The sequence below is a fragment of the Myotis daubentonii genome, chromosome 3, assembly GCF_963259705.1.
Source record: "Myotis daubentonii chromosome 3, mMyoDau2.1, whole genome shotgun sequence".
Taxonomy (NCBI): domain Eukaryota; kingdom Metazoa; phylum Chordata; class Mammalia; order Chiroptera; family Vespertilionidae; genus Myotis; species Myotis daubentonii.
This window is the reverse complement of record NC_081842.1, coordinates 162,790,747-162,814,581: the sequence shown is the minus strand read 5'-3', so window position 1 is coordinate 162,814,581 and position 23,835 is coordinate 162,790,747. Positions and strand designations below refer to the sequence as shown.

The following is a 23,835-nucleotide window of genomic DNA, read 5'->3' as shown; positions in this document are numbered from 1 at the left end:
TTTTTTAAAAAATATATTTTTATTGATTTCAGAGAGGAAGGGAGAGGGAGAGAGAGATAGAAACATCAATGATGAGAGAGAATCACTGATCGGCTGCCTCCTGCACGCCCCCCACTGGGGATCAAGCCCGCAACCTGGGCATATGCCCTGACTGGGAATCGAACCGGTGACCTCTCGGTTCCTGGGTCGACGCTCAACAGCTGAGCTACACCCGGCTGGGTGGTATTTTACTTTTTTAAAATTTATTTTCTTTTATTTCAAGAAAAATGATTTTAAATATAATAATGTTACATGCACTAAATATTAATATCTCAAGAGAAATGATTTTAAATATGATAATGTTACGTGCAGTAAACACCAATTATTCAAGAAAAATGACCTTACATATAATATTACATGCAATAAAAAATATTTCAAGGATAAAAGGATTTTAAGTATAATAATATTACCAAACTGTACTAACATAGTATGATATCACAAAAGTTGTAGAAAATATTAAATATCTGCAAATAACAGGATTACTTTTATTATATTCTAGAATATTTTCCCCCCTCTGGCTCTATTTTTGTTCATCAGTTTATATTGTTCATTATTTTCCACAAATGAGTGAGATCATATGATATTTATCTTTCTCTGACTTGCTTCTTTCACTTAGCAACATGCTTTTAAAGTCTATTTTGCTGGATATGAGTATTGCTACTCCAGCTTTTTTTTCTTTTCCATTTGCATGGAATTTTTTTTTCCATCCCTTCACTTTCATCCTGTGTGTGTCTTTTGTTTTGAGGTGGATCTCTTGTAGACAGCATATAGTTGGGTCATGTTTTTGTATCCATTCAGCTACCCTACACCTTTTGGTTGGAGCACTTCATCCATTTACACTTAGGGTTATTATTGAGAGGTACTTATTTATAGCCATTTTAATTCTGTATGGCTAGGTTTCTCTCTCTGTTTCTTCTTCTCAGCAATCCCTTACATCAATCCCTTTAGGTTTTCTTTTCTTTCTTTTTTTTTTTTTTTTTAATATATTCCATTGATTTTTTACAAAGAGGAAGGGAGAGAGATAGAGAGCCAGAAAAATCGATGAGAGAGAAACATCGATCAGCTGCCTCTTGCACATCTCCTACTGGGGATGTGCCTGCAACCCAGGCACATGTCCTTGACTGGAATTGAACCCGGAACCCTTCAGCCCGCAGGGCGACGCTCTATCCACTGAGCCAAACCTGTTTCGGCTAGGTTTTCTTATAATGCTGGCTTAGTGGTGATGAACTCCTTTAGCCTTTTTTTTGTATGGGAAGCTCTTTATTTGACCATCTATTTTGAATGATAGCCTTGCTGGATAGAGAGGGTGCCTGAACTTTCAGCTGCCACTCCCTGGCAGACAGCACCCTACTGTTTTTCACAGCTAGATGTTATGTGGGTACCCTCCTCAGTTTGGTGCTCTGTGCTGGGGAGTCCAGCTTTGGGGTTAGATCCTTGCTTTCTATTACCTTGAGTAATTCATGGCATTCCCTTCTGGCCTGTAGAGTTTCTGATGAGAAATCAGGTGTCAGCCTTATGGGAGCTCCTTTGTAGGTAACAGTTTTCTTTTCTCTTACTGCCTTTAAGATTCTCTCTTTGTCTTGAAGTTTTGGCATTTTAATTATGATGTGTCTGGGCATGGGTCTGTTTGGGTTCTTCTTGTTTGGGGTTTTCTCTGCCTCCTGAACTTGTTACTTTTTCCTTTACCAGGTTAGGGAAGTTTTCTACCATTATTTCTTCAAACACCTTCTCTATTCCTTTCTCCCTTTCTGCCTCTTCTGCATACCTACTATTCTAATATTGTTATGTTTCACATTGTCCCACAGCTCCCTTGAGCTGTCCTCTTGTTTTTTAATTGTTCTTCTTTTTGGTTCTCTAATTGAGTGTTATTTTCAACTCTGTCTTCTAATTCACTGATTCGGTCCTCAGCTTCCCTTAATTTGCTGTGTATTCCTTCCAATGTGTTCTTTATTTGTGTTATGTCATTCTTGATCTCTGACTGTTCTTTTTTCAGAGTTACTATATCCTTTTTCATACTGTTGAGCATTTTAAACATCATTACTATGAACTCTGTTTCAGATAAATTTCTTATCTTTGCTTCATTTGTCTCTGCTTCTGGAGAATTCCCTAGTTCTTTCGTTTGGAGATTGTTTCTTTCTTTCCTCATTTTGGTTGTCTGTTTGGGTTTGTGACTATGTTTTAGGTACATCTTCTTCACCTCTCAATCTCTGGTGCAGGACAGTGTTAAAGGCTGTTTCTGATTGGATCAGGCAAAGACTCAAAGCTTCCAGAGACCACCTCTGTCTACAGACTAATAGGATTCCCACTTGAATTGCTCCCAGGCAATCATCCTCCAGTGTGGCGAGAGTTTTTTCAACAGGGTGGGGCAGTTGCTTCTGCCTGGAGGCTAATTGTTACTTTAAATCTCTTAAGTGGCCTTGGGGCAAGGTTTTTTCCAATAGGGTGTGTAGACTGTCTTCCCCCCAGGCAAGGCAAATGTCTATGTGGGAAAGATGTTTTCCGTTGTGTGAGGGAATGACTCAGCCCAGGAAACTTGGGGTGTCTACCTTCTGAGCTCTAGCCCCGAGTCCCCAATCCTGGCTTCTGCTCTTTCAGCTCCAGTCCACTTCACCCTCCCTCTGCAGGAGCACAAGGTGGGTGGCTCCACAGGGAATTTTTGTGCATTGCCCCTTTAAGAGGGTGCCTGAACTTTCAGCTGCCACTCCCTAGATGTTATGTGGGTACCCTCCTCAGTTTGGTGCTCTGTGCTGGGGAGTCCAGCTTTGGGGTTAGATCCCAGAGTTCTCAGTGTCACCCTCCCACAGCTGAGATATTTCTCCGGGACTTCAGTTGCCGTCTGTGGGTGCTCAGCCAGCCCTTTTGCGCCTCCACCCCTCCTACCAGTCTCTATGCAGTCTCCACCTTCAATCCTTGGGTGTCAGGATTCTCTCCTGTGAGTTTTCCATTGATTATTCAGGAAGCCTTTCCATATTTCAGTTGTAATTCTAGCCTGTTCCTGGGAGCATGTCTGTGCAGCCACTTTTAATCCATTTTATCTGCTCTATTCTTAAATGCCTAAAAATATAACAAATTTTTAAAGGCTATTCTATGGCAGGAACAACTAGATCAAAGGCCTGCAAACTTTCAGTTCCTCTGTGAAATTGAGCAAGATAATGAAGTACATATATGGCCATGCTATAATTTGGACTTCTGTGTCAGAGAAGTGCCTCTGTTTTGAATTTTCTCTACTGGAAGTTGAATCTGTTCTTGACAAGGCGGTAGAAAAAGAGAATCTCATGATAATACTGTGAATAACAAGACTTTAGAATCACTTTACTATACTTGCCTCAGTGACCTAGGGAGGCCCCTACCAGGTCTGTGAACCCAGATTTCTGCCCTTTAAAGAATGCCTAAATCAGGGTCATGACAATGGGAGTGGGATGGAGGGGACAGGGCCTACAAAACTTGGTAACTGAATATGAGAGGTGGGGGGAGAGGTTAAAGATGACTTTTTGTTTTCTATTTGAGAAATTATGGGGATGGAAGTTAGTACTACTAGTAAATTTAGGAGGAAGAAGAGTTTTGTTGTACTTTTTTGATATAATGTTTGAGATGCCAGCAGAAGAGGCAGGTGGAGTCACCAGATAGGCAGATGGAAATGTGGGTTTAGATTTCTCTAAAGAGAACAGATTTGGAGTTATAGATTTGGAAGTTATCTGCACAGAGGTGACTGAAATGATTGGCTCAGTGAACCTTGTTAGAGAAGGGAAGTGGGTAGAGGCTTTTTAATTTTAGTTATCAATTAGAGAATGAACATTGTGATAAATTTTAAATGGAAAATAAGCTATTGTAAAAAAATTATATAAACAGAACCACTTTAAAATGGAGTCAGAATAGCTATCCCAGAGAAACTGCCTTGCAAGTCTTATTGTACCTCAAATCTTTGGAATGTAAAACCAGGGTAAAATAACTTTTTTACTAGGCCTAAAACAGCATTATACCCCAAATAACTGCAAAGATAACAAGAAATCAGAAATACTATGACAGCCGGATCGAAAATGAAAAACATGGTTTAGAATTAGCATCACTATTTTAGTTTATCTGCACTTACAGAAATGCCTTCCTTCATTGAGTAGTTGGCCCCCTTTTCTTCCTCATAAATACCCCTTGCCTTTCTTTCCTACTCAGAACACTTATAGGACTTCTGCCTGAATCAGTGCTGCCTGAGTAGCTATTCTTATGGATCTCTAATAAATGCTTGTTGCCTCTCACTTTACCCTTTTATTTTTGGGTTAACACTAGTTACCTCAAATCAGAGTAGGTGTCGATAAAATTTATAAGTAAATACTTAATAAGCCAATGAACTATAAAAAACTGCTTGATTTTTTATGAAAATAACTGATTTATGTTTAAAATATTGTTCTACTTGTGTATTTTTGAACAAATAAAATTTTTAGGGTCTTAGAATTTTTAGGGTCTTAATTACTCCGAAATTTGATTAAATATAGTCAGATTTATTTCTTCAAGTAGAAATAATATGGATTGTTTTGCTAGAAATAGGATTTACATAAATAATTTATAAATATAAAAAGTTACAAAATACTATGAAAAAAGAGATTTTGAAGTAACTTTTGTCCATCTTAATTTTAGGTCCAGAGTGTCAATTCTTGTCATAGCTGTGCTTGTGGCAATTCTAATTCCTGGGACAAAACAGATGAAGATGACATTAAACTTGTTAACATTCCTGTGACTACTCCTGAGAACTTATACTTGATGGGTAGGAATAACATAATAAAGTTTTAAGATATACTTATTTTTTTTTTTTAAATTAAATCTTTATTGTTCAGATTATTACATTTGTTCCTTTTTTTTTCCCCCCCATAACTCCCCTCCTCCCAGTTCCCGCCCCACCCTCCGCCCTCACTCCCCACCCACTGTCCTCATCCATAGGTGCACGATTTTTGTCCAGTCTCTTCCCACACCTCCCACACCCCTTTCCCCCCCAAGAATAGTCAGTCCATTCCCTTTCTATGTCCCTGATTCTATTATAATCAACAGTTCATTCTGTTCATCAGATTATTTATTCACTTGATTCTTAGATTCACTTGTTGATAGATGCATATTTGTTGTTCATAATTTGTATCTTTACCTTTTTCTTCCTCTTCCTCTTCTTAAAGGATACCTTTCAGCATTTCATATAATCCTGGTTTGGTGGTGATGAACTCCTTTAGCTTTTCCTTATCTGTGAAGCTCTTTATCTGACCTTCAATTCTGAATGATAGCTTTGCTGGATAAAGTAATCTTGGTTGTAGGTTCTTGGTATTCATCACTTTGAATATTTCTTGCCACTCCCTTCTGGCCTGCAAAGTTTCTGTTGAGAAATCAGCTGACAGTCGTATGGGTATTCCCTAAGATATACTTATTTAATATGAAACTAAAGAACTTCGTTCTAAGGGAAGCAACTATAATTTTAAAATGTTCTTATATCTACTGAATCTAGTGTATATAACACAATCTATTGTATTAGTTTCCTGAGGGTGCTGTAACAAATTACCAGTTGGTGGCTTATAACAGCAGAAATTTATTACTTCAGAGTCCTTGAGGTAAGAAGTTTGAAATCTTTATCATTGGGTTGAAATCAAGGTGTCATTAGGGCCATGCTCCCTCTGGAGTCTTAGGAGAGAATCTGTTTCTTGTCTCTTCTAGTTTCTCAGTGGTTCTCAACCTTCCTATTGCCGCGACCCTTTAATACAGTTCCTCGTGTTGTGGTGACCCCCAACCATAAAATTATTTTCGTTGCTACTTCATAACTGTAATTTTGCTACTGTTATGAATCGTAATGTAAATATCTGATATGCAGGATGTATTCTCAGGGGTCGCGACCCACAGGTTGAGAACTGCTCTTAGTGGCTTCTGGCTTGTGGCCTCCTGATTTAAGTTCCTGCCTTTCTCTTCATTTACCTTTCTACCTAAGTATTATTGGTTTTCTTCTATCCAGAGAAGATTTTAAATAGAAAGAGGCCTGTGTTTTACATCTCTTGGCTTGATTACTAGCATGTCTAGAAAGTCTCACTGGATCTCAGAAAGAGAACCAGAGAATGCTTTTCACTGTTTTTCTCTACTCTATTTCAGGCTATATTCCTTTTAATTAAAGGAAATTCATATTAATTGATAATAATAAAAAAAGCCCCAAAACCCTTGATGTAGCTCCCAGGCAATGAGCAGTAAAGGGGATGATGACTTGTCAGAACTGTGTGCCTCTGAGTGCACTCTGGTCATCTCCAGTAGTATCACACTAGGTACCCCTGCCTGTGGGGAAAGGTGTAAGAGTAGTTCTTTTGCCACCTTTTCCAAAGGTCTTCAGAGCATTAAGCTCACTATGCTTCTAGATAACTCTATGTCTAGTAAAACTACCTCACAGCTTCTCTTGGAATATTGAAAAGAAACAGAGCAAAACTTGAGAAGCGGGTAGGAGTCTGAATATCATAGAATCAGGATTGGTAAGAGCGCTATGGGTCACCTGATAGCTTCTTATCAAATAGTTTCTTTTACTTATTTATCAGTTTTCATTTTAACTTAGGGGTTATTTTGAAAGATAGTTGTGTGACTATAAAAATTTGCCATTATTGTTGGACTTTTGATGAATTCAAGATATTGTTCTAGAAAAATCCTAAGCACCGTATACATTTGAGTTACATTTTTAAATGTCATTTCTCTCATTTTTGGTTGACTGGAACTACTGGAATACATTGGGAAATTAAGATTATACTATGAAATGATGTGAGCATAAAATTATTCTTTAGTGCCGAAATTACTGTCAGATTGTTTGCTATTGATGATAACAATGTGAAAAACACTTGAGACCCCAGATGATTTATTTTGGCATTGGTTTTGCTTACTTACAATTGTTCTGTTCTTAATTTTTAGGTATGGAATTGTTTGAAGAGGCATTGCGTCGATGGGAACAAGCTCTAACCTTTCGAAATAGACAGGCTGAAGATGAAGCCTGTAGCTCCATTAAACTGGGTGCAGGAGATGCCATTGCTGAAGAAAGTGTAGATGTAAGTTAAGGGTGATTTATCTGAGAGTGGTCTTCATAGTATTGGAGGAATCAAACTATTTTTATTGTTGATTCAGTGCACTTGCTTTCTATGGCATTTAATAATAGAACTGTTTATTTTCTCCCCTAGGATTATTTGGGACTATTTCTGATTGGGCTTTTTCTGTTCAGTTACTTGTTACATTCCAAATTTGCAAATTATCATCAAGTTTCCGGATTTTCTAAGAATGTATAGAATTAAAGCAGATATGATTTCTAAAGGAATTTGTAAATGTCTGTTTTGTGCTTTGGATTTAATTAAGTTCCATTATATTCATCGAACTCACATTGAGTTAGAGCTGGACTGGTACTTACTGATCATTTAGGCTAGTGATTCTCAAATTTGGGCATGCATCAGAATCATCTGAAAGGCTTGTGAAAACACAGATTTGAGAACCCCACCCCTAGGGTTTAAAAAAATTTTTTTTAATGTTTTTTTATTAATTACAGAGTGAGGAAGGGAGAGGGATAGAAACATCAGTGATGAGAGAGAATCATTGATCAGTTGCCTTCTGCACACCCCCCTATTGGGGATTGAATCCATAACCCAGGGATGTGCCCTGACTGGAGTTGAACTGTGACATCCTGGTTCATGAGTCAATGCTCAACCACAGAGCCACACCAGCCAGGCCCAGGGTTTTAATTCAGTGGGGCTGAGGTAGGTCCTGAGAATTTGCATTTCTAACAAGCTCCCAGATAATGTTGATGCTGCTGGTCCAGGGACCTTACTTTGAGAATCGCTGATTTAATCCAACACAATTTCACAAAGACACCGAATCTCTGAGAACTGAGATGATTTAGCCAGAGGCACAGCTAGAACCCAGGCCTCCTGACTTCTGTCACAGTATTCTCACCACCCAACAGTAGTTTTTTATATCCCACACTTCCGTGCCTTTCATTTAAAAGTGGAAAATGTTTCTGAGTTCAACATTAAAATATAATTTCGCTGTGTTCCTTTTTCTCTGTTTCTAGGATATTATTAGCACTGAATTTATCCATAAGCTTGAATCTCTGCTGCAAAGAGCATATCGTCTCCAAGAGGAGTTTGAAGCTACGCTGGGGGCATCTGATCCTAATTCTCTTGCTAATGATTTTGGTAAGATGGATATATTACATGGTTTTTATTAAATATGTGGTTTTATTTTTTATATTCTTGTAATATTTAACTATATTACTATGGTTACATATATTTTTTTAAATTTTATTTTATTGCTTACAGTCTTACAAAGGGTATTACATATGTGTCCCTTTTTTCCCCCCGCCCTTGACAATCCCCTGGCCTCCCCTACCCCCCAGTGTCTTATGTCCATTGGTTATGCTTATATGCATGCATACAAGTCCTTTGGTTGATCTCTTACACCCCTCCATCCTGCCCCCCACCTCTCCCCGGCCTTCCCGCTACAGTTTGACAATCTGTTTGAGGCTGCTCTGCCTCTGTATCTATTATTGTTCAAAAGTTTATAATGGTCTCTATTATCCATGAATGGGTGAGATCATGTGGTATTTTTCCTTTATTGACTGGCTTATTTCACTTAGCATAATGCTCTCCAGTTCCATCCATGCCCTTGCAAATGGTAAGAGTTCCTTCTTTTTTACAGCAGCATAGTATTCCATCGTGTAGATGTACCACAGTTTTCTAATCCATTCATCTACTGATGGGCACTTAGGCTGTTTCCAGATTCTAGCTATGGTGAATTGTGCTGCTGTGACCATATGGGTGCATATATCCTTTCTGATTGTTGTTTCTGGTTTCTTGGGATATATTCCTAGAAGTGGGATCACAGGGTCAAATGGGAGTTCCATTTTTAGTTTTTTGAGGAAACTCCATACAGTCTTCCATAGTGGCTGCACCAGTCTGCATTCCCACCAGCAGTGCACGAGTGTTCCTTCTTCTCCACATCCTCTCCAGCACTTGTCGTTTGTTGATTTGTTGATGATAGCCAGTCTGACAGGTGTGAGATGGTACCTCATTGTTGTTTTGATTTGCATCTCTCGGATGATTAGTGACTTTGAGCATGTTTTCATATGTCTGTTGGCTTTCTGAATGTCCTCTTTTGAAAGGTGTCTATTTAGGTCCTTTGCCCATTTTTTGATTGGATTGTTTATCTTCCTTTTGTTAAGTTGTATGAGTTCCCTATCAATTTTGGAGATTAGGCCCTTATCAGATATGACATTGGCAAATATGTTTTCCCACACAGTGGGTTTTCTCGTTGTTTTGTTGGTGGTTTCTTTTGCTGTGCAGAAGCTTTTTATTTTGATGTAGTCCCCTTTGTTCATTTTCTCTTTAGTTTCAAGTGCCCTAGGAGCTGTATCAGTGAAGAAATTGCTTCGGCATATGTCTGAGATTTTGTTACCTTTGGCGTCTTCTAGAATTTTTATGGTTTCCTGTCGTACATTTAAGTCCTTTATCCATTTTGAGTTTATTTTTGTGTATGGTGTAAGTTGGTGATCCAGTTTCATTTTCTTGCATATATCTGTCCAATTTTCCCAACACCATTTATTGAAGAGACTATCTTGGCTCCATTGTATGTTCTTGCCTCCTTTGTCAAATATTAATTGAGCAAATTGGTTCGGGCCGATTTCTGGGCTCTCTATTCTATTTCATTGATCTATATGCCTGTTCTTGTGCCAGTACCAGGCAGTTTTGAGAACAGTGGCTTTGTAGTACATCTTGATATCTGGTATTGAGATCCCACCTACTTTGTTCTTTTTCAGGATCGCTGCAGCTAATCGGGGTCTTTTTTTATTCCTGATGAATTTTTGGAGAGTTCGTTCTAGATCTGTGAAGTATGCCGTTGGTATTTTAATGGGAAGTGCATTGAATTTATAGATTGCTTTGGGTAGTACAGACATTTTAATGATGTTGATTCTACCAACCCATGAACACGGTATGTTCTTCCATCTGTTTATGTCTTCCTCTATCTCTTTTTTCAATGTCCTGTAGTTTTCTGCGTAGAGGTCTTTTACCTCTTTAGTTAAGTTTATTCCTAGGTAGCTTAATTTTTTTGGTGCGATGGTGAATGGAATTGTTTTTATAATTTCTCTTTCTGTAAGTTCACTATTGGTGTATAGAAATGCCTCAGATTTCTTGGCGTTAATTTTGTATCCTGCTACATTGCCAAATTCATGTATTAAGTCTAGTAGCTTTTTGATGGAGTCTCTAGGGTTTTGTATGTATAATATCATGTCATCTGCAAATAAGGACAGTTTTACTTCCTCTTTTCCAATTTGGATGCCTTTTATTTCTTCTTCTTGCCTAATTGTGATGGTTAATACTTCCAGTACTATGTTGAACAGGAGTTGTGAGAGTGGGCATCCCTGCCTTGTTCCTGTTCTTAGGGGAAATGGTGTTAGTTTTTGTCCATTGAGTATGATGTTGGCTGTGGGCCTGTCATATATGGCTTTTATTATGTTGAGGTATGATCCTTCTATTCCCACCTTGCTGAGAGTTTTTATCAAAAATGGGTGTTGGATTTTGTCAAATGCTTTTTCTGCATCAATTGATATGACCACGTGGTTTTTTTCTTTCAATTTGTTTATGTGATGAATCACGTTTATTGATTTGCGGATATTGTACCATCCTTGCATCCCTGGGATAAATCCTACTTGGTCATGGTGTATGATCTTTCTGATGTACTGCTGGATCCGATTTGCAAGGGTTTTGTTGAGGATTTTGGCATCTATGTTCATGAGGGATATTGGCCTGTAATTCTCTTGCATCGTGTTGTCTTTACCTGGTTTTGGTATTAGGGTGATGCTGGCTTCATAGAATGAGCTTGGAAGTGTTCCTTCCTCTTGAATTTTTCGTAGTAGTCTGAGGAGGATAGGTTTTAGTTCTTCCTTGAATGTTTGGTAAAACTCCCCTGTGAAGCCGTCTGGTCCTGGGCTTTTGTGTGTTGGAAGCTTTTTGATGACTGCTTCAATTTCTTCCATAGTTATTGGCCTATTGAGATTTTTGGATTCTTCCTGATTGAGTTTTGGAATGTTGTATTTTTCTAGGAATTTGTCCATTTCCTCCAGGTTGTCTAGTTTGTTGGAGTAGAGCTGTCCATAGTATTTTTTAACAATCATTTGTATTTCTGTGGGGTCTGTTGTTATTTTGCCTCTATCGTTTCTGATTTTGTTTATTTGGGTCCTCTCTCTTGCTTCTTGGTGAGCCTGGCTAGAGGTTCATCAATCTTGTTTATCCTTTCAAAGAACCAGCTCTTGGTTTCATTGATTTTCTGTATTGTTTTTTTGGTCTCTATGTCATTTATTTCTGCTCTAATCGTTATTATCTCCTTCCTTCTGCTCACTCAGGGGTTTTCTTGTTGCTGTCTTTCTAATTCTTTGAGTTGTAGAGTTAGATGATTTACTACCATTTTTTCTTGTTTTTTGAGATAGGCCTGTAGAGCTATAAACTTCCCTCTCAGGACTGCTTTCATTGTGTCCCATAGGTTTTGGATTGTAGTGTTTTCATTGTCATTAGTTTCCAGGATGTTTTTGATTTCTTCTTTGATCTCATTGGTAACCCAATCAATATTTAATAACATGCTATTCAGCTTCCAAGTGTTTGAGTATTTGGTGTTGTTTTTATTGTAGTTTATTTCTAATATTATGCCATCGTGGTCTGAGAAGATGCTTTTTATGATTTCAATCTTCTTGAATTTGGGGAGACTTTGTTTGTGACCCAATATGTGGTCTATTTTTGAAGATGTCCCATGAGCACCTGAGGTGAACGTATATTTTGTGGCTTTGGGGTGAAGTGTTCTGAAGATGTCAATTAAGTCCATCTGATCTAGTGAGTCATTTAGGATTGCTGTTTCTTTGCTGAGTTTTTGTCTAGCGGATTTATCCAGTGATGTCAGTAGTGTGTTTAAGTCCCCTACTATGATTGTGTTGTTGTTGATCTCTCCCTTGTTATTTTCCAGGAGGTTTTTTATGTATTTGGGTGCTCCTGCATTGGGTGCATATATGTTTATAAGGGTTATATCCTCTTGTTGTATCGATCCCTTTAATATTATGAAGTGGCCTTCCTTATCTCTTGTTATAGCCTTCACTTTGAGGTCTATTTTGTCAGATATAAGTATTGCTACCCCAGCTTTTTTTTCATTTCCATTTGCCTGAAAGATATTTTTCCATCCCTTCACTTTCAGTCTGTGTGAGTCCCTTCTTCTGAGGTGGGTCTCTTGTAGACAGTAAATATATGGGTCATGTTTTTTTATCCATTCAGCCACTTGATGTCTTTTGATTGGACCATTTAGTCCATTTACGTTTAAAGTTATTATTGAAAGGTACTTGTTTGTAGCCATTTCTATTTTTTTTTGTGGCTGTTTTCTTTCTGGGCTTTTTAGTTCTTCTTTTTACACCAGTCCCTTTAGCATTTCTTGCATTGCTGGCTTGGTGGTGATAAACTCCCTTAGCCTTTTTTTGTCTGTGAAGCTTCTTATTTCCCCTTCAATTTTGAATGATAGCCTTGCTGGATAGAGTATTCTTGGATTCAGTCCTTTGCTTTGCATCACTTTGTAAATTTCCGTCCATTCTTTTCTGGCCTGATGTGTTTCTGTTGAGAAATCATTTGATAATCTAATGGGAGATCCCTTGTATGTAACTTTCCGTCTCTCTCTTGCAGCCTGTAAGATTCTCTCTTTGTCCTGAACATTTGCCATGGTAATTATGATGTGTCTTGGTGTGGGTCTTTTCGGGTTCACCTTGTTTGGGACTCTCTGGGCTTGTGTGACTTTTTTCTTCCCCACCTCAGGGAAGTTTTCTGATAATATTTCTTCGAGTAGGTTTTCTAATCCGTGTTCATCTTTCTGTTGTTCTGGCACCCCTATTATTCGTATGTTGTTTCGTTTCATGTTGTCCCAAAGCTCCCTTAGACTCTCCTCCTGTCTTTTAATTTTTTTCTCCAATTGCAGTACATTTTGGGTGTGTTTTGCTTCCTTGTCTTCTAATTCACTAATTCGGTCCTCCGCTTCTCCTAGCCTACTGTTGATACTTTCAATGGTGTTTTTTATTGCAGCTATATCACTCTTCATTTCTTCTTGGGTCTTACTTAAGTTGTTGATTTTTTCATCTGTTTCTTCTAGCTTCTTCCATATGTTATTGATTTTTTCATCTGTTTCTTCTTGCTTCTTGCATAGGTAGTTGACTTTTTCATCTGTTTCTTCTAGCTTCTTGCATAAGTTGTTGACTTTTTCCTCCGTCCGGTTTATGCACTCTAGGACCCTTATTCTGAATTCTTTTTCTGTCATGTTGCATGCCTCTGTATCATTTAGCTGCTTTTCTGGCGAGTCCTCTTTTTCTTTCCTTTGGGGGTTTCTTTGTCTACCCATGTTTGATCTCACTGACATATCTAGACGTTGAGTCATTCAGTGGCTGCTCCCTGGGTGGCAGTGACTCCTTGGGCTGTGGTTGCTCTTCGGGCAGTTGCGGTAGCAGCTGCTCCTCTGTTGGCAGCAGCTCCTCTGGTGGGTGCTGTTCACAGCTGTGGTGGCTCTTCTGGCTGGTGGGGGGAGGTTTCACGTACAGCTGCTGTTCCTTAGACAGAGGGTGTGGTGCTCAGGAGGCTGCTGTTGCTTGGATCTGCTGCATTGATTTATAGGCACAAAATACAACACAACAAGGCACCACGTACCAGGCACTAAACACAAATATATTCATGATATTAATAACCCCAAATAAAGGTGACCACCCGAATTAAGAGAATTAGGGGATAAGGAAGAAAGAAGAGAAAAAGATAAAAGAGAAAAAAGAAAAGAAAAGTAGGGACCAAAAAAAAAAAGGAGTGCAAAAATGAAATTGGGAAAAAGGAGGGGGGAAAATAAAAGAGAGAAAAGAAAAGAAAAAAAAAAAAAGAGCGAATAGAGAGAATGAAGTGGAAGAGGGGAAGAGACTATTAATATGAGGAGAAAACTCCTATAGAACCGCCACTAATCCCAACAAATTCCAGCAACAGCTCCCTGGAGATGAATGCAAACTAGAAACAACCAATAATATCAATAGAGGCAAGGGAAAACAGAAGCACAAAAATAACCGGGGGGGATGGGTGGAGGGAGGGGAAAAACCAGCAGAAAAAAATAAAAATAAAAAGCAAAACAGCCTCACAACAAGTCCTAAAACACACACACACACACACACACACACACACAGATGAACACAAAAAAACAAGCAACAACAACAAAAAAACAATATACTCAACAATCAAGCAAACAGCAACAAAACAATAGAAAGATAAAAGAAGAAAAAAATAAAAAAATTTTTGGATAGTGAAGAAAGATAAGGGGTATGTGTATAAAGATTTACAGCAGTGGATTGGAAATAGGATATATAAGTAGGGTGAAATTTTGACAGGAGGCAAACAGAAGGAATAGAGAAAATCTAGAGCAGGAATAGGATAAGAGAAACAGGACAACAAAAGGGGAAAAGTGAGGGAGAGGGTTTTAGCATAGAGGTAAAATTGAGGTAGGGAAAATTGTTGCTAAAGAAACGATGAAAATAGAATGGAGAACACTAATCCCAAAATAAAATAAAGAGAAAATAAAATGGCACTTTTAAAAATGGTAAAATGGTAGCAGTAATAATACTGGTTAAAAATAAGAATGTAGTAATTAAAAGGGTAAAATCAGGTGATGGAAAAAGAGGAAAAAAAATTGGTTTCTTAGTTAAAAGGTGAAAAAAGAAAAAAAAAATTGCAGTAGTGAAGGTCCTTCGGTTCTTCTACTCGTCAGTCTGGATCGCCTTAGTCCTTTCCAGGGGAGTTCTGCCCTTCCCGGCTGCAGACCGTCTCACCAGCTGAGTAGTTTCGCCAATTTGCCGTTACATATTTTTTATGAAATAACAAAGAGCAAAAATGTCCTATCATATTTATTGTTTTTTCTTTCAGTCTTATTTTTCAAGTAAACTTAATGGCTTTAAGATACAAAGTCAAGTCTTAGCTGGTGTGGCTCAGTTGGTTGGAGTGTTGTTCCATGCACTGGAAGGTCTCGGGTTCAATTCCCAGTCAGGGCACATACACAGGTTGTGGGCTCAATTCCTGGTCAGGCTGTGTATGGGAGGCAACAGATCAATGTTTTTCTTGCTCTCTCCCTCTCCCCCTTCCTTCCTCTCTAAAATCAATTTTTTAAAAAAAGGTATAATTTCAAGTACTTGTAGTAGGAAGGATTGTGACATTATTTTAAAATTATCTGGTATATTCGCCGAAACCGGTTTGGCTCAGTGGATAGAGCGTCGGCCTGCGGACTGAAAGGTCCCAGGTTCGATTCCGGTCAAGGGCATGTACCAGGGTTGCAGGCACATCCCCAGTAGGAGATGCGCAGGAGGCAGCTGATTGATGTTTCTCTCTCATCGATGTTTCTAACTCTCTATCTCTCTCCCTTCCTCTCTGTAAAAAATCAATAAAAATATATTTTAAAAAAATAAATAAAAAAAAAATAAAAAAATAAAATTATCTGGTATATTCTAAGTGAAAGAATCCCAGTTAAAGTGCTAGAGAGAGGGATAAAATAAACAATATAAAAGTGGGACATTAAGACACACCAGAAATGTGCATGTCAATCATTGCACACATTTAAAATATTTTAAGTAATTATATTTCTTGGACTCCGTTTTAATTGCAGGCTAGATTTTGATGTAAATAATCAATACATATATTATTATATACCATTGCCTTTGTTTCCTATTTTAAAGAGAAAAGAACGTTGCAGAGACTTCTTTTTGTGTTTTTTTTAAGAGACTTAAGTCTTCCAAAGAAAGAATTTTTCAAATTGCTTCCTGAATTTCTGTAAATGCTCCAAAAAATGAAATAAGACAAAATTATCTCTTTTTGTTAAAAATAATTTGAGTCTTTTTATTGAGGAGGATTGTTGTATTCTAGTAAAAAACAAAACAAAAAACCAGTTAAGGAATGTTAAGTTTTTCAACATTTATTTCTGAAGGTGAAGTACTGAAAGTGGCTGCATTTTGAATTGTTTACGTGTCTGTGCATTTTGAATTTAGGTAAGAGATTTCATTTGTACAGGCATAGGGGAATGGGCAGAGTTTCATCCCTCCAGACACCTGGATGTGTTCACCAACCTGGAAGCTCTCTGAGCTCTGTAGTGAGCATTCTGGAGGCTTCACTGTGTAGGCTCCATTGAGTAAATCATTGACAATTAGTGATTAATGTCCTCTCCAGCCCCACTCCCCTTGGGTCAGGGTTGGATCTTAAAGTTCCAACCTTCTAATCACAGGTTGGTTTCCTTGGATCCATCCCCCCTTTCTCTAAGAGTCACCTAGTTAGCATAAATTTTCCTATGGGTTGAAAAGGGCTTATCCTATCTAATAAAAGAGAAACATGGTAATTAGCGTATGTCCGCTACCCTTCCCATTGGCTAATCAGCGAGCTATGCAAATTAACTGCCAGCCAAGATGGTGGCCGGCAGCCAGGCAGCTTGAAACTAACATGAGGCTTGCTTGCTTCAGTGACGTAGGAATCCAACGTTACCCGCCTGCCTTGCTGGCCTCTGAGCTTGCAGTTTGAAATATTGTTACAAATATAGAAGCTAAACAAAACCCCAGAAACCTGCTTTCAGCCCGCCGGGATCTCAGAGCTGGAGTTGATATAGTGTTTCGATTATAGAACCCAAACAAACCAGATACCTGCTTTCAGCAGCAGAGGCCTCAGAGCTGGAGCCAGAGCTAAAGCTGGCCCAGAATAAAAGAAAAAAGAAAAAAAGGAGCAGTTGGGAGCTTTAGTCACCCGCCAGCCTGAAAACAGCCCTCAGCCCCTCACCCAGATTGGCCAGGCACCCCTGTGGGGACCCCCACCCTGAAGGGTGTGTGACCAGCTGCAAACAGCCATCATCCCCTCACCCAGGCTGGCCAGGCACCCCAGTGGGGTCCCCCACCCTGATCCAGGACACCCTTCAGGGCAAACCAGCCAGCCCCCACCCGTGCACCAGGCCTCTATCCTATATAGTAAAAGGGTAATATGCCTCCCAGCACCGGGATCAGCGGAGCTGAGAGGCCTCCTGGCACTGGGATCAGTGTGACAGGGGGCAGTGCCCAAACCCCCTGATTGCACTGCGGCTCTGTGTGTGACAGGGGGCGGGGCCACAACCTCCCTATCCGCCCTGCTCTGTTCCTGACAGGGAAAGGCGCCCCAACCCCCTGATCAGCCCTGCTCTGTGCCTGATAGGGGGGAGCTCCCCAACCCCCTGATTGCCTTGCAGCTCTGTGTGTGACAGAGTGCAGCGCCCCAACTCCCCCCCCCCCCCCCGCCACGGGCCCTGCTCTGTGTGTGACAGGGTAGAGCCATAACCTCCCCATCGACCCTGCCCTGAGTGTGACAGTGGCGGCGCCCCAACCCCCTCATCAGCCCTGCTCTGTGGGTGATAGAGGGTGGCGCCCCAACCCCCCCTCCACGGGCCCTGCTCTGTGTGTGATGGGGTAGAGCCATAACCTCCCCATCGGCCCTGCCCTGAGTGTGACAGTGGCGGCGCCCCAACCCCCTAATCGGCCCTGCTCTGTGGGTGATAGAGGGCGGCGCCCCAACCCCCTGATCTGCCCTGCTATGTGCGTGACAGGGTACAGAGCCCCAACCCTCCTGATGGGCCCTGCTCTGTGCGTGACAGGGGGTGGCACCACAACCTCCCCATCGACCCTGCCTTGAGTGTGACAGGGGGCGGTGCCCCAACCCCCCAATCGACCCTACCCTGAGCGTGACTGAGGGTGGCATCGCAACCTCCCGATCCGCCTTGCTCTGTGCATGACAGGGGATGGCGCCCCAACTCCCCAATTGGCCCTGCTCTGAGCCCGACCAGGGGCTGCACCTAGGGATTGGGCCTGCCCTCTGCCACCCGGGATCAGGCCTAAGCCAGCAGGTCGTTATCTCCTGAGGGGTCCCAGACTGCGAGAGGGCACAGGCCGGGCTGAGGGACCAACCCTCCCCCCCGAGTGCACAAATTTTTGTGCACTGGGCCTTTAGTTGTAAATAATAAAAGATGCTCCTGTAACCCTCATCACTCAGGAAATTCCAAGGATTTTAGGAGCTCAGTGTCAGGAGCTTGATAAATATATACTACGTATTATATCACAACATCACATTGCAAATGGATGGGATCAGAGTCAGAGATCTGAGGCATGACCCTTTCAAGTTACCTTACGTCCCAAGAATCATTATTAATAAAATATTTTCAAAAATTTTTTATTACAGTTGAAAACAATATTATATTAGCTATACCAAGAATTATTAAGACACTTTGTTGTTCATGCAGGTAAAAATTCAACTGATTCTACTTTCACATTTTTTTATCTTTTTTTTTTTTAATTAAATCTTTATTGTTCAGATTATTACATTTGTTCCTCTTTTTTTTTTCCCCCATAACTCCCCTCCTCCCAGTTCCCGCCCCACCCTCCGCCCTCACTCCCCACCCACTGTCCTCATCCATAGGTGCACGATTTTTGTCCAGTCTCTTCCCACATCTCCCACACCCCTTTCCCCCCCAAGAATAGTCAGTCCATTCCCTTTCTATGTCCCTGATTCTATTATAATCAACAGTTCATTCTGTTCATCAGATTATTTATTCACTTGATTCTTAGATTCACTTGTTGATAGATGCATATTTGTTGTTCATAATTTGTATCTTTACCTTTTTCTTCCTCTTCCTCTTCTTAAAGGATACCTTTCAGCATTTCATATAATCCTGGTTTGGTGGTGATGAACTCCTTTAGCTTTTCCTTATCTGTGAAGCTCTTTATCTGACCTTCATTTCTGAATGATAGCTTTGCTGGATAAAGTAATCTTGGTTGTAGTTTCTTGGTATTCATCACTTTGAATATTTCTTGCCACTCCCTTCTGGCCTGCAAAGTTTCTGTTGAGAAATCAGCTGACAGTCGTATGGGTATCCCCTTGTAGGTAACTGAGTTTCTTTCTCTTGCTGTTTTTAAGATTCTTTCTTTATCTTTTGCTCTTGGCATTTTAATTATGATGTGTCTTGGTGTGGTCCTCTTCGGATTCCTTTTATTTGGGGTTCTCCGCGCTTCTTGGACCTGTAAGTCCATTTCTTTCACCAGGTGGGGGAAGTTTTCTGTCATTATTTCTTCAAATAGGTTTTCAATATCTTGCTGTCTCTCATCTTCTGGCACCCCTATAATTCTGATGTTGGTACGCTTGAAGCTGTCCCAGAGGCTCCTTACACTATCCTCGCATTTTTGGATTCTTTTTTCATTTTGCTTTTCCGGTTAGGTGTTTTTTGCTTCCTCGCATTTCAAATCATTGACTTGATTCTTGCGCTCCTCTGGTCTGCTGTCGGGCGCCTGTATAATATTCGTTATTTCAGTCCGTGTATGCTTAATTTCTAGTTGGTTCCCCAATATAAGATCGAGGGTCTTATTAGTTTTTGTGTAGATCTCATTAAGTTTATCGGCAGCTTCTAAACAGTTCTTGAGAGACCTTAAAAGTGTGGTTCTGAACTCTATATCTTCCTTTGACAATTTTGTCCTGTTTCTTTGTCTCCGCATTTTGTAATGCTTCCTTGGTGCACCCCCTAGTGGTCTTTGTTCGCAGTCTTATAGTTAAATCTTGATTGTTGTAGCTAATTCCAGGGAGGGTTTGACCTCCAGGCCAAGTGGCTATGAGAATCAGCTGTGTCAGCAGTGAGAGAACTTCTGTCCTCTAGGGAGGTGCTAATCTAGCCTTTGCCTGAGGCTATCCGGCAAATGCCTCTGTGCAGGGCTTGGGCGGGGCGGGTCGCACAGGATCAACAGGGTGGGCCGGAGAGAGCAGTTATGGCAGCTCTCAGTCCTGTCCCCAGGGGCTCTGCCTCTCTGAGTCCCAGCACCCGCTGCAAAGCTCGGAGAGAAAGCTGCACTCGCTCTGACCGAAGCCAGACAGTCCCTCTTCTCCCGTTTGAGTCTGGGTCCCTAAAGACTCGCCTGTATCTGCTGCTCAGAGTCTGCGACTCCCTCCTGATTGAAAACAACAACCGCGCCCTCCGCCGCCAGCCCGCTCCGCGCACTCCGCACCTCAGAATTTGACTTCAGCACTGCGCCTCCTCTGAGTGTCCGTGTGCATTTCTCTTTCCTCCTAGTTGTAGGACTTCCACTCAGCCAGCGTTCCTGTGGTTCTGGGTGATGTCCCTTCCGTTTTTTGGTTTCACTTTTGAAGTAGTTGTTCAAAGCAGCAAACTCCGGCGTTAACCTATGCCGCCATCTTGGTTCTCCCCACATTTTTTTATCTTGATTGTAAAGATATCTTAGGATACTTTATGATATACTAAAATATATGTGTATTTATCTACTTAGCTAGTAATTTAGGAAAATGTAAAAAAATTTTTGAAAAAGTTTAATATAATTGACATTTTATTTGGAAATATTGCCAGTGCTGAGCTTTTCTGCAGGTAAGATATTTGCTCTAGCCCTAACCGGTTTGGCTCAGTGGATAGAGCGTCGGCCTGCGATCTGAAAGGTCCCGGGTTCGATTCCGGCCAAGGGCATGTACCTGGGTTGCGGGCACATCCCCAGTTGGGGGTGTGTAGGAGGCAGCTGATCGATGTTTCTCTCTCATCGATGTTTCTAACTCTCTATTCCTCTCCCTTCCTCTCTGTAAAAAATCAATAAAATATTTAAAAAAAAAAAAAAAAAAAAAAAAAGATATTTGCTCTAAGTATTCATAGCTGGTTTTATACTCCCTTACAAATCATCTTAGATTTGGAAGGCACACGGGACAAAGTTAGAGCCTCAGCAAAACTTATTTCACGAATTTGGAATTCAAAATATAAACAGTAGAGCCTGGCTGGTGTGGCTCAGTGGTTGAGCATCAACCTAGGAATCAGGAGGTCATGGTTCATCTCGTGGTCTGGGCATATGCCTGATTTTGGGCTTGATGCCCAGTGTGGGGTGTGCAGGAGGCAGTCAATCGATGATTCTCTCATCATTGATGTTTCTGTCTCTGTCTCCCTCTCACTTCCTCTCTAAAATCAATGAAAATATATTTTAGCCCTAGCCGGTTTGGTTCAGTGGATAGTGTTGGCCTGTGGCCTATGATGGGCACTGACCACCAGGGGGCAGACACTCAATGCAGGAGCTGCCCTTAGCCCACAGGCCCCAGGCCAGCCAAGACAGTTGCAAGCAGCCTCCCTCCCTCCCCCCGACACCAATTGCCCGCCAGTCACCCTGCAGAGGAAGGTAACCAGCAGGAGTGGCAGGGGGTGGGGCCAGTGAGTGGGCAGCTCCAGGCTGGCCAAGGTGGGTGCCAGCAGGGCCCCCTGATGGATCCTCTGATTGCCCCGCAAATCAGCCCTGATTGCCAACAGGCCTAGGGACCCTACCCATGCACGAATTTCGTGCACCAGGCCTCTAGTATTCCAATAAAGCTATTAAAAAACAAAACAAAACAAAAATAAAACAGTAATGTTTTCTACCAGGAAAAAAAAAGCTGTTAAAAATAGAGTATGGCATTGACGGGTTTAGCTTAGTGGATATAGCGTCGGCCTGCAGACTGAAGGGTTCCGGGTTCGATTCTTGATCAGTCAGGGCATATGCCCAGGTTGCGGGCTCGATCCTCAGTAGGGTGCATGCAGGAGGCAGCCGATCAATGATTCTCTCTCATCATTGATGTTTGTATCTCTCTCTCTCTCCCTTCCTCTCTGAAATCAATAAAGAAAAATACAGTATGATTCTGTTAAGCTAATTTTTTTAAATATATATTTTATTGATTTTTTACAGAGAGGAAGGGAGAGAGATAGAGAGTTAGAAACATCGATGAGAGAGAAACATCGATTTGCCACCTCCTGCACATCTCCTACTGGGGATGTGCCCGCAACCCAGGTACATGCCCTTGACCGGAATCGAAGCTGGGACCTTGCAGTCCGCAGGCCGACGCTCTATCCACTGAGCCAAACCGGTTTTGGCAAGCTAATTTTAAGTAAGCATATTTTTGTGGATTTGGAACAGTGCAAAATAGCACTTAATGCTAAAAATTTTAAACAATGCTTAATACCCAAAATTAAAAAAAAAAAAGATCAAGAATCACTTTGTTTCAAAGCTGGTAGGCCTGGTGAATTAAAAATCATGTTTACTCCAGGTGGTACCACTTTAACTGGTAACTGGAAATACTGAGCATCCTTTGTCACTATCCTGTGAACCATTCTGTTGTGTACTAGTACGTGCATGGGAACTTCTGCACGTGGTCTTGGTGATTATTTTGCTATTGTTTTTACTGCTAATGTTAAATTAAGAATCTCTGGCATCCTGGCTCCAAAATCACAACCGTTCTAATGCATTCCTAACCAAGCTATCATTTGTGTTAAAATAGTAAATATTTTTGATATTTTGGAAGTAAGTGATAGTGGTACAGAACTTTACCTTACTACGAATACTTTATGTTCTTAAAGCGTTCTTAAAAACAGATTTTATTATAGTCATTTATTATGCTTTAAAGCTATCCTTGAAAAAGAAATACAGTACAATACTTGTATGTATTGCAACCTGTCTTTACACTTATTTCCGAAGGAAAAAAGCTTTGAAATAAGCAGGGTTTGAATTGTATTGTAAGACATAAATCCCTTGCATAAAATGTAACCACCCTGTATTCACTAATAGATCTTTCACATGTTCTGTACTGGTATTTCCTTAACCATTCTGAATTATTGAATAATCATTATTGGATATATTTCTATATTTGGTCTTACACACCAAAAGTTTACTCTTGGCTTAAACAATAGGTATTCTATTTATCTTATCATAAAGTGAAATGAAAATTTGAATTGTTTTTCTTTACTTATGAGACTTTAGTGTTAATGGGAGGTGTTGAAATCACTAGAGGGCAGCACATTTTATCTACATATTAGATGCCTGTGACTCATAACTGCCATTCTGTCTGCTCTAAGCCTTGGAAGTTAAATTTAGGTCACCACTCTTTTTCTGGCATGTTTTATATACACCTGCTACTGTAACTCAGAGTGAGACAGAGCGTGGAGGTTATGCACACAGACTTGACCTAGTGTTGGTGTGAATTTCCATTAGTGTGCAAGTTCTTCTAGCTAACAGCATCTAGCAGTGTTATGTTTATTTGTAGTTTCTGTTTTTCAATGAATTGTTAAATTGCAGTTGTTAATTTACAATTTTGTTATTGTAGTTTTTGAAGGCTCGACCAAAAACTACAATATGATTTCAGTTATAAACAGTATGCTCAGTGGTTAAAGAATGTGTGGCATTAGAATTAAACAAACGGGTTGAAATTCTGCCTCTCTCACTCTTACTGGCTAGGAAACCGAAGCAAGACTTGACCTCTCTTAGACTTGGCTTCTTTTCTATAAAATGTAGCAGTATATTTGGATCAACTTTATAGAATTATGAAGATTTAATGAAATAATGTGTGTCATATTTTAGTATTGGCACACAGTAAACACTTGTTCTCTATTTATATTGCAGTTATATTCTAGAATTTCTGTGAGGCCTGTTCTAAGATTATTTTTAAATTGCCTGATTATAAGTAGATGGATATCATATGTTCATAACTTATTTTACAGTGATATTGTTTAATTATATTCTCTAGACAACATTCATTTTTCTGGGAATTTATTGATTTTTCTCATATTATAGTAGTAACAAATTTCCATTTCCTGAAACAAGGTATTTAACCCATGTTTAAAATGATTTATTCAAGAAAGTAAATTGGATGCATGTTATAAATCCACTTTTTTTCTGTGTTAGAAAAGAAAACCATCATCTGAAGGACTGATAGTTTGCAAAAG

General features: G+C 40.2%; 1 protein-coding gene across 6 annotated transcripts in view; it reads left to right on the top strand.

Annotated features, from left to right (window-relative positions):
- The window catches only part of MIGA1 (mitoguardin 1), a 93,244-nt gene that overhangs the window by 17,718 nt on the left and 51,691 nt on the right, over nt 1-23,835 (top strand). For all 6 annotated transcript variants that reach the window (XM_059689135.1, XM_059689138.1, XM_059689136.1 and 3 more), the window contains 3 exons: nt 4,669-4,795; nt 6,946-7,079; nt 8,090-8,213. In XM_059689135.1, the coding sequence (XP_059545118.1) occupies nt 4,669-4,795; nt 6,946-7,079; nt 8,090-8,213 (385 nt within the window). The remainder of the gene's footprint in view (nt 1-4,668; nt 4,796-6,945; nt 7,080-8,089; nt 8,214-23,835) is intronic.